This window comes from Rosa rugosa, chromosome 3 (assembly GCF_958449725.1).
Source record: "Rosa rugosa chromosome 3, drRosRugo1.1, whole genome shotgun sequence".
NCBI lineage: Eukaryota > Viridiplantae > Streptophyta > Magnoliopsida > Rosales > Rosaceae > Rosa > Rosa rugosa.
Window position 1 is genome coordinate 38,931,081 of NC_084822.1, and position 14,289 is coordinate 38,945,369.

The window sequence follows — 14,289 nt, forward strand, 5'->3', positions numbered from 1 at the left end:
AACTCGACCCACTATCAGTGCACGACGTCAATTTTTGACACCAAAATGTCCATTATGCCCTCAGTTCTTTTTTTTTTTTTAATAATTTTTTTTTCTGTTTTTTTTTTTTTCCTTCGTTTTTAACTCTTTCTTCTTCCTTCTTCCGGCTCCACTAATAGTGGGTCGAGTTTCAGATTTCGTGTACCGAAATCTTTAGTTTGGAACTTTATGTATAAGAATTATTAGTGGTATTTACTTGGTGTACTGTTTGTGAAATTTTCCCTTTTTTATATTGTCAAAGTTGCCTCCTTTATATTCTTCTGAGCTCTCTCTTGTAACCCGGCTGACCTAAACAAAACACCTTCGTCTCCTTCGTTATTCTTGGTCTTCTCCACGGTAATTTTTCACTACCCATCTCTTAAAACTTGAAATTTCTGCTAAAGATCTGTGCTTTATTTGAAGTTGAGCCAAGTGTGATGGTTTAATTTTTGTTTTTAATTCATAAAGTTCTATGCTTTTGTTGTTTAATTCCTAGTTCTACTATCTGCGATTCTAGTTTATGATAATGGGCATATGCATAATGCATTTGTTTGGTTCGGAATGAATGGATCTTTTGTTGGTGTTATAGAAACTCTTGTTTTTTGTTTGGGATCTCAAGTTTGAAGCTATGCTTTGCTCCATTGTTATTGCATTTGTAACTAGTTACATTCAAACAGTCTGCCAAATGATGCTGGGAAATTGCGCAAGGGCTTTGAGTTCCGGATTAGTATCACTGGAACAAATGAAATGAATTCTACTACCCTATCCCTTCTGATGGCAGCTATTGACTGAATATTGCAGAGTTTATCTACCCATCTCTAAAGGATTAGGGTTTTTGCTCCAAAACATGAGCTTTTTGTTAAGTTGAGTGATGTATGATGCTATATATTTGTTTTTTTGTTTCATAATGTTGATCGGATTTATTTGGTTCCTTTTGTCACTCTAAGAAATTGGCAATTACTCCAGCCTTCCCGGGTTTAAGGCAACATCATGATTGTGCATTGTATTTTTTCTTATTGAAATTAGCAACCACCTTATTCAGGATGTGTAGTATAAATAAACTTGCTTCTTGTTTGGGATAGCATATGACTAATGGCGTGACAGTCCTGTTTGCTTACGGATTTGTCTTAATTGTTGGTTGCGCTTGTAATGAGATTTAGGTTCAAAAAGTGAGCATTTGTAATTGATCGTCTCAGTCTGCCATATGATGTTGGGAAATTGCGCATGGGCTTTGAGTTCCAGAATAGTATCACTGGAACAAATGAAATGGATATTATGATCTATCCCTTCTGATGGCAACTATTGCACAAAGTTATATATCCGTATCCGAAGACTTAAATGATAGCTCAAAATCTGTGCTTCTGTTTAAGTTGAGTCAGTTGTAATGTTAACTTTTCCTTTTCATTCACGAAGATATCAAATTTTGTTTAATTCCTTGTTTTACTCTAAGAAATGGGTGATTCCAGGATTAGGCAAACTGATGATTGTGGAATTTGGATGCTCTTGCTTCCGGTTCGGGATGTCATATAAATAATGGCTTGACATGCATGTTTGCTTATGCTTTCTCTTGATTGTTGGTTGTGGTTGTAAAGAGATTTAGACTCTATAAGCTGTCAATTGTAGTTGAAAGTCTCAGTTGTCCATATGATGTTGGGAATTTGCGCAAGGGCTTTGAGTTCCAGATTAGTAGCACTGGGACAAATGAAATGAATACTATTACCTATCCCTTCTGATGGCAGCTATTGGTCAACTATTACACAAAGCTAACATTTTGACATTCACCTTGACCTGTTTTCACTAATCTCATCCTGTCTTGGACATAGGGATGATTGAACCATTGTCTCATACTTAAATGAAAATATGATGCTTAAGTTAACAGTGGGTGAGGAAGGGAGGAATACCAGTTCCTTCTGTTATTGGGTGGTTTATGGGTTGACTACTAATAAAGTAGGCAGCAAACCCAGAAGGGGTGGTAAGGAGGAAGAGTTAGATATTGGCTCTAAGGTCTATTTAAATGCATATAAGCTACTATGCATTATGTGCTGGTGTCTCTCCCCCTCTCTCTTCTTTTTTTGGTGTCTTGTTTGCTTTCAAGTGGCATTTTATGTTCAGCCTGTAGTTTGGTTGAAAGCAAATTTAAACTGGTATTGTCAGCTTTTATAAGTTAAGCCAGCCACTGAATTGATGATGTTGGCCCTATGAGTATAGCTAAACAGTTAAAGTAGCTGCAATTACTGCTGTGTTGATTGGTCTTGTGTATACTGTATTACTGTATGTATATTTTCTTCCCCTTGCTACTTGACTTGCAATTATACGTTATTTTGTTTGCCAAGGATACATCACATAGAAATCATCCTGCAGACATGCATTTCTTTGTGTGTTGGTCATAATGTTTGTTGCCTTGTATATTTGAAAACATTATATCTTATCAAATACGTTATTCTCCATATTAAGAGTGAGATTTGGTAATTTTCTTTTCACTTATGTTATTTGAAACTTACAGAGGAGTTGAGCTCTTTATCAATGAAGCATATTGTGAAAATTCTGACATTGTTGGTGACCATCTCTGCCTTATGGATTGGCCTATTACAGACAGCTATTATTCCACGTAGTCATACTTGGTTGGTGAGTTGTATTTCTTTTGTTTAGTTTAGGTCACAGTTTTTACAATTTCTAGTTGTATAAAGCTTACTATTCCTTGTTTTTATCTTCTTCCCAGCTTCCCATATATTTCATTGTGTCGCTAGGATGCTATGGGCTTCTAATGGTTGGAGTTGGTTTGGTTCAATTTCCAACTTGTCCTCAAGAAGCAGTATTGTTGCAGCAGGTACTCTCATCCTCTGCTAACTGTTGTCCACATCAGTCATCTTTTAAATGTATGCATGTTTTCTTTTAAGAAACAATTCTTTGAAAAGAAGACCTGGTTAAAACTAATCTTCTTAATATGTGTTATACTCTGTAGGACGTAATTGAGGCCAAGGAATATTTGAAGCAGAAAGGGATCGATGTGGGTGGCTTCGATTGATGTTGTGACCAGAGTTCTGTTTTTGCGTTTTGAATTTTAGACACAAAGAAAGACCCTAGTAGAATAGAATTTATTGAACTTCACTTACTGTAGCACTGATATTGTGGAAGTCTTATAGCAGTTGATTGCTTCCTTGTGAATGAAAATCGGGAAAAGTTTACCAGTTAAACAATGAGCCTTTGCAACAAAGGAAAAGTCTTTTGTACATGTGATTGTTGATGCTGTTCCTTAGAGAGATGAATTCTGTCAAGTGAGCCTCTCTGTTTTCCCTCTGAATGTTCTATACTCATGGTGGTCCATATAAACCAAAAGGGCCAGACAAAACAAGGCATCTGTTTTTTTTGTTCTGCATCCAGTTGTCATTATAGGTCTTCCTGATCTATCGAGGATGGCTAACAGCCACATGATGTGCTGGCTTCATCAAGAGGTCAATGCATCATGTGCCGCATGGTCAAAGTTTCTGGTGGTGCAGTTGATCAAAAGAAGAATAAAGCTCAAAGTTGTTATCCGATCATCACATGGATGGCATTGTTATTCAAGTCTTGGTTTTTCCATCACATTCACATAATCACATCAGAAATTATAAGGAATAAAGGTCAGAGAACTTTATTCTCTCTCTTTTCTTCCACCTAATAGAACTTTCACCTATTTCAAAAAAAAAAAAAAAACCACCAAAGCCAAAGAAATGTCCAACTATTCCAATCGTTAACTTTACCTCAAGTTCTTAATCTACACTTGATTGGAAAAGACAAAACAGCTAGGCAAGATGTAACATAACATAACCTGAGCTAAGATTTAATTGTCAACTTGATCTTTGTTTTCACCTTCGAAGTACCCTACATCCATAACAGCATATGACACAATGATCTCAGTCATGCTCTAATAAAGTAAAGAGACTTTTGATAATGATGCCCGCCCTTCTTAATAAGTCATTGAAGAAGATCTTAAATAAATAACTACTCTATGGCTCTATGATATGAGAAAATTATCGAGTAATTTGACCTCACGCTCAAAATAGGACCCATCACTACTTACTTCATTTTCCTTCTTCTCTCAATCAGAATCAAAATCCAGGAACTTCTCATTCTTGACATGTAATTATTGAAAGTAAATAAAAATAAATAAAGGGTCTTGATGAGCTTCACATGAATATTCCATTTCTGCTATTGGAGAGCCACCCCACTTGTATAGTCCCTCACTATTTGTTTCACTCCCACATTGCTTCTTCACACTACCATAACTCAGCTTTCTCTTTCTCACACACAGAGAGACACAGATAGAGATAGAGATAGAGATAGAGGCATCAAAATCAATTCTTCTCTTTTCGGCCTAAGTTCCAGCTCACTCACAATAACCCAAAGACCCTTCCTTTACTCCATTCACGTCCCTCTCGTCCCTCTCTGTTTTCCTTTCTCAGTAAAAAAAATAATGAAAACCCATTTATAAAAACCAGGCTTCCAAGCCACACCAAAATGCCACACTAGCTTTTAAGAGCTATAGATCCAAGTTTTTTGAGGGAAATAAACACAGCCCCATTTGGTTGAAATCTCCAAATGGGTGGTCTGAGAGAGTCATGGTGCTTCTGCAAAGGCGTGAGCAAGTCTGAGAAGATGAAGGCGGCCATTTTCTCCGGCAAAGCTCCGGCATTGGCCTGGATTTCTGGCGCCGGGAATGGGATCTCCGGTACCGGGTTCTTGATCCACCGTAGCCTCCTGCTGACCACCCACGTCAACCTTCCGTCGGTGGCGGCTGCCGAGAGCTCCGAGATCCGGCTGCAAAACGGCGTCGCTGCGAGTCTCGTTCCCCACAGGTATTGGCTTTTCTAAAGTTTTGGTCTTTACAAGTTATCTGAGAAATGCAAATGCAAATGAATACTGGGTTTTCTGTACTTGTTTTTGAGGTCTTCAGAAAGCTGAATTTTAGTGGGACCCAAATTAGGGAAATTGAAAATGTTGAATAGTTTTGATGCTGATAGCTCTACCACATTTTCCTAGCGACTATGGAAAAGTGATGGTGTTTGTTGTGTTCTGTGTGTTTTGTATTGGCGACTTGTGAATTGGTCAAGTTTCTAATGTGAAAATGAGTGATGGGAATGGCGTTGATGCTGCAGCTTTTCGTGATTGTGCAGATATTGTATGTGATTGGATCATTTTCACTTTCTACAAGTAAATTACTGCTTAGCGGAAAACTATGGAGTTTCAGCTGTAAGCTTACAAATTGACAGTTTTTTTAAGAAGTTTGAAGTTTATTTAGCATGTAGATTTAGATTTGGGGTTTGAGGGCTGAAAGAGTGAGAGTTAGGGGGGAGTAACTATGCAGTATATGAAAACAATTCAAGTAGGGGCATAGGAGGTGAAACGGCACGAGAGAGCTAGAACAGGCAAGTTGGAGGCACTAGGTGATCCTAGTGACTAGGAGTTTGGAAGAAACTGCTAGTCTTTTTCTCTGAGAAGTGAAATTATTTTTGAATTGCTTTCTCAAACTTTCTTGGGGAAAACTCCTGTAACCTTTAGCATGTTGACAGAGGACATTTACAACAATGTAGTTGAGAAAAGGATTCAATTCCTTGGGCTTCTTGGTACCATTATTGTTCATTTAATCTATGCAACTGTCTTGTGGAGGCCTATCAGCATTACTATTGAATAACTAACTAATGAAGAAAGGGTAAGAAGAAATTGGGGTAGTAGCAGCATGATCATGATGATTCAAGCTTCAGTTATTATTGATTTTCCTGTTGAATATGATAGACCTGCAGTTTTCGTAGACTGATGGTGAAAGAAAGATTTGGTGTCGTTCTTCTCAGAAAGCTCATGGTTTTTGTTAACATTTGCATTATTGGGCATCTGATATAGTTTCTCTCATTGACTTGCAGGTTTTTCATCACCAGCTCCGTTTTAGATCTTACTATAGTAGGTTTGGATGTAGCAGATGGAGATTCAAATTCTCAGGGCCACCCTTACTACTTGAAGACCTGCTCTAAACCAAACCTGGATCTGGGAAGTGGAGTTTACCTTCTAGGCTACACCGAGACTAAGGAATTAACAGTTGGCGAAGGTAAGGTTGTTATAGCCACTGACAATCTCATAAAATTGTCAACTGATGGAGTAACATGGAGCCCTGGTTCAGCTGGATTTGATGTGCAAGGCAACCTTGCATTTATGATATGCGATCCTATGAAACTAGCAACCTCTCCAAACACCAAATCCTCATCAACTTCTTCGTCGTCGTCATCATCATGGAAAAAGGATCATCCTATGCAATTTGGTATCCCCATTCCGATCATATGTGATTGGTTAAATCAGCATTGGGAAGGTAGCCTTGATGATCTTAACAAGCCTAAGCTACCACTCATTCGATTAATGTCTACTGGCCAAAAAAGTGACCACTCCTGTGCTTCCTTCACACTGCGGCGGGTTTTCAAATCAACTGAAGCCGATAACGATGGGACACCTTCTTCATCGAATACAGTCTCAAAACCTAGAGACCAGCTTGGACCTGGCTGTTCTGCTGCAGCAAACACATTTGAAGAAGAGACCCCAACGGATGCTCATGCTGCCCATGTACAGGGAATTCCTACTCCTGAAATATATGAATCACCGAAGTTAACATCTATTCCTCTTCGGAAAAGAGAAGGTTCCCAAGTTCAGCTTTTGGATATTAATTTTCCTCCTAGGATCGCTAAACCAGCAATTACACCACAGCCTACCAAAAGATTACCCCCAAATTCTGATGAGAATTTTGTGAAGCAATCTCTATTGAATAGCCCAAGAAGACAAGAAAATCAAGTCAAGGATAGAGGACCGGGCAGCCCTGGTGCTGATGCTGAGATTGCTTCAACAGGTTCGGTAGATGGGGCCCATAGTGAGGTTCAGTCTAGTTCTTACCCAGTCGAAGCTTCAGATATGCATAATGGGTATAGTAGTGAGGGAGAGACTATGTACTCTGCAGAAACAGCTGAGAGTAGAAATTATCCTAGTCCTCCTGGGGTGAAGTTTCAGCCAGTGGGAAGAAGCCAGAGTTGTGTGAATTATAATAGATGGGGAGCTGTTCAAAGGAACCCAGTGGCTCGAAGGGCATTGCTAGAACAGCAAAGGAGCTTTATCCATGGAAGGAAGATGTATTCACAAGGGGCAACTTCTCAAAGAAGCAATGACTACTACAGCCCAACTGTGTCCTCAATCATGAAGAAGCGAAACTCAGAGCAGCCTGTCACTACTATTGTCAAACCCCGGCAAGCTGCTGTTCATTCCTCTCCAAGATGGAACTTCTAAGTGAGTCTTAACAGTGTGATACTTGAAAGTGATTAGCAACGGAAATATAGTGTTTTGCGGTGTTCAAGTTAACGCCCATTTAGTTTCCACTATGGTATAGTGTAACAAATTTGTTGTGACTGTGCAGAGACAGATATATCAGGTGAATAAGAAAATTTAGTAAGTTGTAATTTTGCTCCTAGTGAGTGATTACTGGTTAAATATCATCTATAAAATTATTTTTTGAGGGTCAATGACTCCTAATTGCACTTTTAGTTGCATTTAATAATAGGAATGCAAAAGTGTTTTTTTGGGCCATGGGATTCACCTTCACAGATTAGAAGGGTGTTTTGGGGGAAATGACAGCAGAAAGGAGGTGTCTTTTTGCCATGGGTAAAATGACATCAAGTATGAAGTCAGAGTGTGGAATGTAGCCATTAGTGTTGTCGTTCCTGGGCTTACGACTGCGAGTGTATGAAAATGGCAAATTTACTGAGGGACAAGCCTGGACAATCATTGAGAGGAACACTAGAAAGGAGAATTTCTCATTAACTCAAAAAGAAACCATCTAAACTGGGTTGTGCTCTATGGAATTATTCCCAAAAAAAAAAGTATTGCTACAATTACAAATTAAACCAGCTGAGCAAATATCTCAACTACTTTATTTCTAGAGCAAAGTTTAGATGCTAATTGCTGCCGTACTAAGACTAACTCCAAGTAAAACTACAAAATTCCATGTTGAGTTCCCATTATGTCACCAGGATTTCCATGCAGGCTTCACTATACTCATCTGAGGGAGAGGCAGAGTGCCAGACACAGTTGAGTTGAACCAGCCAAGCTTCTCTATAAGTTTGTCAATCAGGTCGCCTGCTAAGTAAGAAATACCGGCAGCCCCAACCCCAATGATGATATAGTACAGCAAAGTTTTCATGTACTTTTGTGGCCTCTGGATGTAAGCCTTACCAGTTGAAAGAAGTATGATGCATAAGAGGGAAGATGCGGCAACTACTGCAAGCTTTAGGTCCGTGTCATTGCTCTGACGGAATGAGAAGCAATAAACCAAAGGAGGTACTAATCCGAAAATGAGGAACGATAATATGGCAACTGAGGCATGAAGAAAAAAATTCTCTCTTTTCCCCAGTACTTCTTCATATCTATCCACTTGTTCATCTGTTTCACCGGAGGTAACTCTTGATTGATCGACTTTCAGTTCCCAAAGCTATAATATGCATGTCATATTAGTTCAAGATCAAAACAAGTAAGAAACAGATTCTAAATCTCAGATAGTGTGCTTTAAGTTTTTTTTGGATCTTATATTCACATGTAAAATTACTCACGTGGTGTCCAATGATGAAAAGACCACCCAGCAAGTTTGCCAAGGCCAAAGCTAGAATGTTCACTGCAGATATATTAAAGTTAATACAGGTGCAGCAATACGTAACAAAATTAACATCACAAATACATCTTCCGATAGAACAAGTGAATTGTTGATCATTAGTAAATAAAATATCCTAGATTCAAAGGGCAACTATAAGTAGAAAGATGTACCGTCATACATTATCTACGGTATAAACAATCTACTGTGACCTAATCTATCAAACAAAGACAAGGACAAACATGGTAATCAAGGCATGTCAGCAGCTGGTTTAAATATTATTTTCTCAAGCAGTCTAAAAATATATTAAGGGAGAAACCACTTACATGTGGCAGTACCAGCACTAGCGGCAGATGTCACAATGCTTAAGCTTGCAATTGCTTCAGTTAAACCTCCATATACGATGCTTTTGAGGATTTCAAAGGTTTTGGCATCACTTGGTTCAGATATTATTGTTGGTCCACCTGATCTAATAATGACTGTTGTGCTCTCACGAGGTTTTGTTTCAGCTGGCCCTGCATTGAAGACAATACAAAGAGATGAGATCAAACTTAATATACATAAGAGCATAGGTATGAATAGACCAAGGAATTGGAAAGGTAAATAAACTTTTTTTAATAAGCTTGTATTTTCTTCTTGCTCTTTTATTAGCCTCTTGTGTTCTTCTTTGGCTGTCCTTGGGTATCTCAATTTCATGACAGTACTTTCTCCAGCATTAATAAACTCATATGAAAATAAGCAATCATATGAACATTGGAAATCATTTGAGCAGCAATATAGTGATGATTTATGTAACAGCATTACAGCACAAAAGACTAAGGTTCAGTAGATTAGAAAAGTGCAGAGGAACAAGAAAGAGATGAGTAGAAAGGTCAGAGATAGCTTCAAATGACATTTTTACCAGTCTTATAACAGTAATGTCTTGGCATACCTGCATCATCTATTTCAGGTGCTGGTGGCTGAGTTGTAACAGTTATGCTAACAACCGACTGACCAGGCAATGGAGATTTTTGATCATGTAATGTTCCATTAGAGTCATATGATGGAACTGGCACCTGAACTCCATTAATGCTAGCTTCAACAAAGTCACCAGGAACTGGAGCTTTATCAATCAACAAGGCTTCACTAACTCCAACTGACTGAGCAGGCATTGGAGGATTTTGATCATTAAATGTTTCTTTCGAGTCTTGTGGTGAAACTGGCAATTCAACTCCAACTCTACTCTCGAGATAGGGCTCTGGAGCTTTACCAATCAACGTGGCTTCACTACCTCCATCTGACTGAGCAGGCATTGGAGGATTTTGATAATAAAATGTTTCATTCGAGTCTTGTGGTGAAACTGGCAATTCAACTCCAACTCTACTCTCGAGATAGGGCTCTGGAGCTTTATCTACTGATACAGCTTGATTAATTCCAATTGACTGAGCAGGCGTTGGAGGTCTTTTATCATATAATGTTTCCTTCGAGTCTTGTGGTGAAACTGGCAATTCAACTCCAATTCTGCTGTCAAGATTATTTCTTGACGGTCCAATATACTCATTAGACAGTGAGCCCTTACCTACTGATGCAACTTGACTATTTTGATCTTGTATTGTTCCGTTAGAATCATATGATGGAACAGAAGCTCCAACATTGTCTTCAATATTGATTCCTATATCAGCACATCCAAAGGTTAGTCTACAAAGACATTAGGAGAAAGCTTGAATACCATTGATTTAATAACAGTTTAAAATAAATTAGCTGGAACAACCAAACACCAGTGATTAAGACGCCAGATTTCATATTTTCCATCGGAACAGTATAAATGTGGGAGAGAGAACCATGCTCTATTTTGTTTTACTGAATAGCAAGAGAATTTAATCTGCTAGTTAAAAAGAACCCAATATCAAGTACCGGATGGCACTTACTAAATGCAGGATATTCATAGAACTATATAACTCCACCAAAAATTTTATGCAGATCTGCCCAACATTATTTAAACAAACCAAAAGATTACCTTGAACTGTCGGATGTTCCTCTTCTTTGGCTACTGCTTTGAGAAAGAACCAATTGCCTGTCAAATTGAGACTGGTTAATGTATGGACCAAAATTCGCAAAAATAAAAAACAACTAATGCGAGCCAATAATATGCCTCACTGGTAAATGAACTCTTGTGTAGATCCATTAGATGCAAATCACATCTGTATACATTAACATCCATAAAAGGTAATCTTTCTTCTATCATTTATTAGCAGTAGTTTGGCAATTGAACTCTTTGCCCTTTGAAACTCAAACGTCCATCATAGTTTTTTCTCGTAGTAAATTGTACCAAATGGCTATTTTATTACAGATACTCATACAATGCAATGGAAAGATGATTTTATAACAGATCGAGCTAACTTGAAAAAGTACCTGCAGGAATGAGGAAACTAAAGCACGAAGTGCATCTAATTGTATCAATTGGCTCAGGAAGTGGTATAGTTTCAGGTCTATTCTCCAATTCTCTCTCACGGATAAGAACCTTGGTGATGCAAGAATTGCAATTAGGACAGTAGAATTCATGCGCAGCCGGCTTCTCATATACCCTCTCAAGATACAATTCAGACACTTCTTGCTCACTTATGTCTCTCAACTTAACTTTCCCGTGTTCAGCCTTTCCATTTTCCAGAGAAGCAGAGCGTTCATTTTGCTCAATGGACTGCGTGGAAGGTAAAGCACCAAAACCAGGTAACTCTTCATCCTTCAACTTAATATAGTCATCATCTTGACGCTTGGCTTCAACACTCTTTTGAAAGCTTAGACTCTCTACTTCACTAGCCACTATTTCACTCCCAGAAATTGTCTTGGAAATAAGATACTCAACTTCTCCTGGTAAAGCACCAAAACCAGGTAACTCTTCATCCTTCAACTTAATATAGTCATCATCTTGACGCTTGGCTTCAACACTCTTTTGAAAGCTTAGACTCTCTACTTCACTAGCCACTATTTCACTCCCAGAAATTTTCTTGGAAATAAGATACTCAACTTCTCCACCATTGAAACCAGACGCATATGAGGATTCAGTACCTGGAATCATACAGAGAAACAATTCAACAAAACACCCTTGAACTTGGACAAGCACAACAATGCACACCATGTGTTACATTGAAGTCCAGCACGAATATGAGTATCAACTACTGAATCCCAGAGTACAATTAGTAGCTTGCTCAATAAAATGGACCCCATTAGATTTTGATCATTCCTAACAAATAAAACAGTTTAAAACTGGAAAATGAATACAAGAACCATTCACTGTTTATGAAATCAAAAATGAATGCCAGACCAGAAATTTCATGTGGAACCGCATTAAAGGAGGTTTTTGATACGTAAACTAATGAACCCATTTTCAAAGTACCATTTTTGTCAGAGACCATGCGAAAACCATTTCTTGGGCTTCCCTTAGCTTCTTCTTCCTCCTCCTCTGCATTGAGAGATTCAGCTTCACTTGAACTCTGTGAGGAACAGACAACATGTTCACCACTAGTGATCGTGTTGATGATTTGGCGAGGCGGCCTTCCTCGCAAGTCCATGCCCACTTCCTCATTCTCCTCCCACTGCTCTCGTGTTGCTTCCATTTTCAGCTACTAGCACACTGTAGCACCACAGAGCAGAGAGAGAGACCGCTTACTTCTCTATTGCCCTTTTATGAAGTAAGGAGTTACTGTACTAAATATTAGCATTGGGAAGGTGACTTTTACTATGTCATGAACATGATGCAAATTTTACTTTCCGGTCCTTGTCTCATCAAGATGATTAGAACAGTATTCCACTTTGAGGGTAATAAAAAAGAACATATTTAGCCATGCTAGTTATTTTTTAATTAAATTTTAGTTAAAGTAGTTAAAAAATTAATTTGGCTAGTCACTTTAGAAATACGTCTGTATCAATGTTATCTATTTTAGTTAATTTTGAATTTATATTATTTTTTAAGTGAAGATTAAAATCATTAAATAGTTTTAATTATATAAAATTTATTCAAAAATAAATAAATTACATAAAATAATTCAAAATAAATGTTTTAAATTATAGAGAACTTTATCTCGCTCTTTATATTTAGGAGCGAGATAGCTAAAAGTTATAATGGAGAGCCACTTAGGAGTCTGGTGCAGCTGCTAAAATAGATAAAAAGCTAAACATACTCTCTAAAATAGCTAAGGAGCCAAAATAAAGAGTCTGCTAAAGATGCTCTAAATAACCAAATAATTTTGTAGTCATAGATGATTAGAATGGTATTCAAAGTTTTTGAGAGTATATCAAGCAAGATAAATCTCGTTGATGCACACAAATCGATCATACAACCAATGGTGAAACGTACGTATAATGAGGACCCCTGAGATAATCATCTCTTTTTGATTGATTTCAGTAACTCCTTTCAATTAGATTTACACAATATAGTCTTTTTATTTCATACAAAGAAAAAACTATAAATTGGTTAAAATATCTTTGTAATTGTCTCTTTGTTTTCACACTTTTAAAAATAACTTTATAGATTACGTTACTGCTCACAATTTGTATAACGATTAAATCAAAATTCATAAAGTTAGCAAAAAATTGACACCTATTGTTTGAGCTTACGGCTCATATTATGATCAAGCTATCAATCAAACTTCACTAGTATAAAAAATGTTATCTATTTCAATTTTCAATTTGAGTTAAACTTGGATAACTTCAATTACAGTTAAACGCAATCATCACTACCCCTGCAATAGTACAAAACCATATTCCAACTATTCCAAATTGGTGTATTCAAGACTCCACAACTCATGCAATTCCATGGTAAATAAAGCTCGCGGAGGGCTGGTGGAGTCTGTCAGAATCGAACTTGAGTGGTATAATCCATAAAACAATGTTACAAAATTCGGATCTTGGTGTCATCAAGATCTGAAAAGGATTTTTCGTTATAATCTTGTTCAGAAAGAAAAGAAAAATAAATAAATATAGTGCAAAAGTAAGAAAAATTATGAGGGATGTGGGGCATCATGGCCGGGAAGGGTGGTAATAGTTAAGAGCTGCCCACGTGCATGCCTTAATCTAGGGACAGATCCCGTTTAAACGGGAAGTGGAATAAATGAGCCGTAGAAAAATTAATTCAATTAATTCCTACCAAACACAAATTGAGGTTGAACGTACAATCAAACCATGAATCATGAATGTGTGTCCTAAAAGTCACTTTCTCTGGGGATAATGTCCTCTAGCCTCTAGGGTTCAGTGGTTCTTGATCATACATAAGGTGTGTGAGCCCATTTCTTCTGACCCAACTCTTTATGACCACTTAATGAAACTCTCAACTAACAGTCAGATTAATTTACCAGATATTTCTACATGTGATTATGTAATGTGTTACACATGATTTTGGATCCAATGCTGACAAACTAACTCTATTGATCGATGTGGAAAGAAGAAGAAGAAAAAAAAAATATTGAAGTCAAGTAGCGTGTCTCACATTTTTGAGGTGTTACTTATGAATTTTTAATGGTTATAGTACAAAACTTCAAATGTTTTGAATGCAAGGGATGTATGTATCTTAAAAACACACTTCTCATATTTGTACCCGAATAACGAAAGATGTATTTCGCATTTGCGATGTGGATTAAAGTGCTAAA

The 14,289-nt window shown here is 37.6% G+C and overlaps 3 protein-coding genes across 3 annotated transcripts; 2 read left to right on the forward strand and 1 right to left on the reverse strand.

Moving 5' to 3' along the window:
• The first annotated feature begins 255 nt into the window (after nt 1-255).
• On the forward strand, nt 256-3,287 carry LOC133738803 (dolichol-phosphate mannose synthase subunit 3). Its single transcript, XM_062166453.1, has 4 exons — nt 256-375; nt 2,522-2,643; nt 2,738-2,845; nt 2,981-3,287. Exons 2-4 carry the CDS (start codon nt 2,542-2,544, stop codon nt 3,041-3,043), a joined length of 273 nt encoding a protein of 90 aa, XP_062022437.1. The 5' UTR covers nt 256-375; nt 2,522-2,541; the 3' UTR covers nt 3,044-3,287.
• Nucleotides 3,288-4,213: 926 nt separating this feature from the next.
• Nucleotides 4,214-7,540, forward strand: LOC133740202 (uncharacterized). Its single transcript, XM_062168135.1, has 2 exons — nt 4,214-4,853; nt 5,916-7,540. Exons 1-2 carry the CDS (start codon nt 4,597-4,599, stop codon nt 7,312-7,314), a joined length of 1,656 nt encoding a protein of 551 aa, XP_062024119.1. The 5' UTR covers nt 4,214-4,596; the 3' UTR covers nt 7,315-7,540.
• A 315-nt stretch (nt 7,541-7,855) lies between these two features.
• Nucleotides 7,856-12,333, reverse strand: LOC133740772 (membrane protein of ER body-like protein). Its single transcript, XM_062168722.1, has 7 exons — nt 12,042-12,333; nt 11,060-11,713; nt 10,665-10,721; nt 9,600-10,319; nt 8,995-9,183; nt 8,631-8,692; nt 7,856-8,512 (listed from the first exon to the last, which is right to left on the reverse strand). Exons 1-7 carry the CDS (start codon nt 12,259-12,261, stop codon nt 8,048-8,050), a joined length of 2,367 nt encoding a protein of 788 aa, XP_062024706.1. The 5' UTR covers nt 12,262-12,333; the 3' UTR covers nt 7,856-8,047.
• Nucleotides 12,334-14,289: the final 1,956 nt, after the last annotated feature.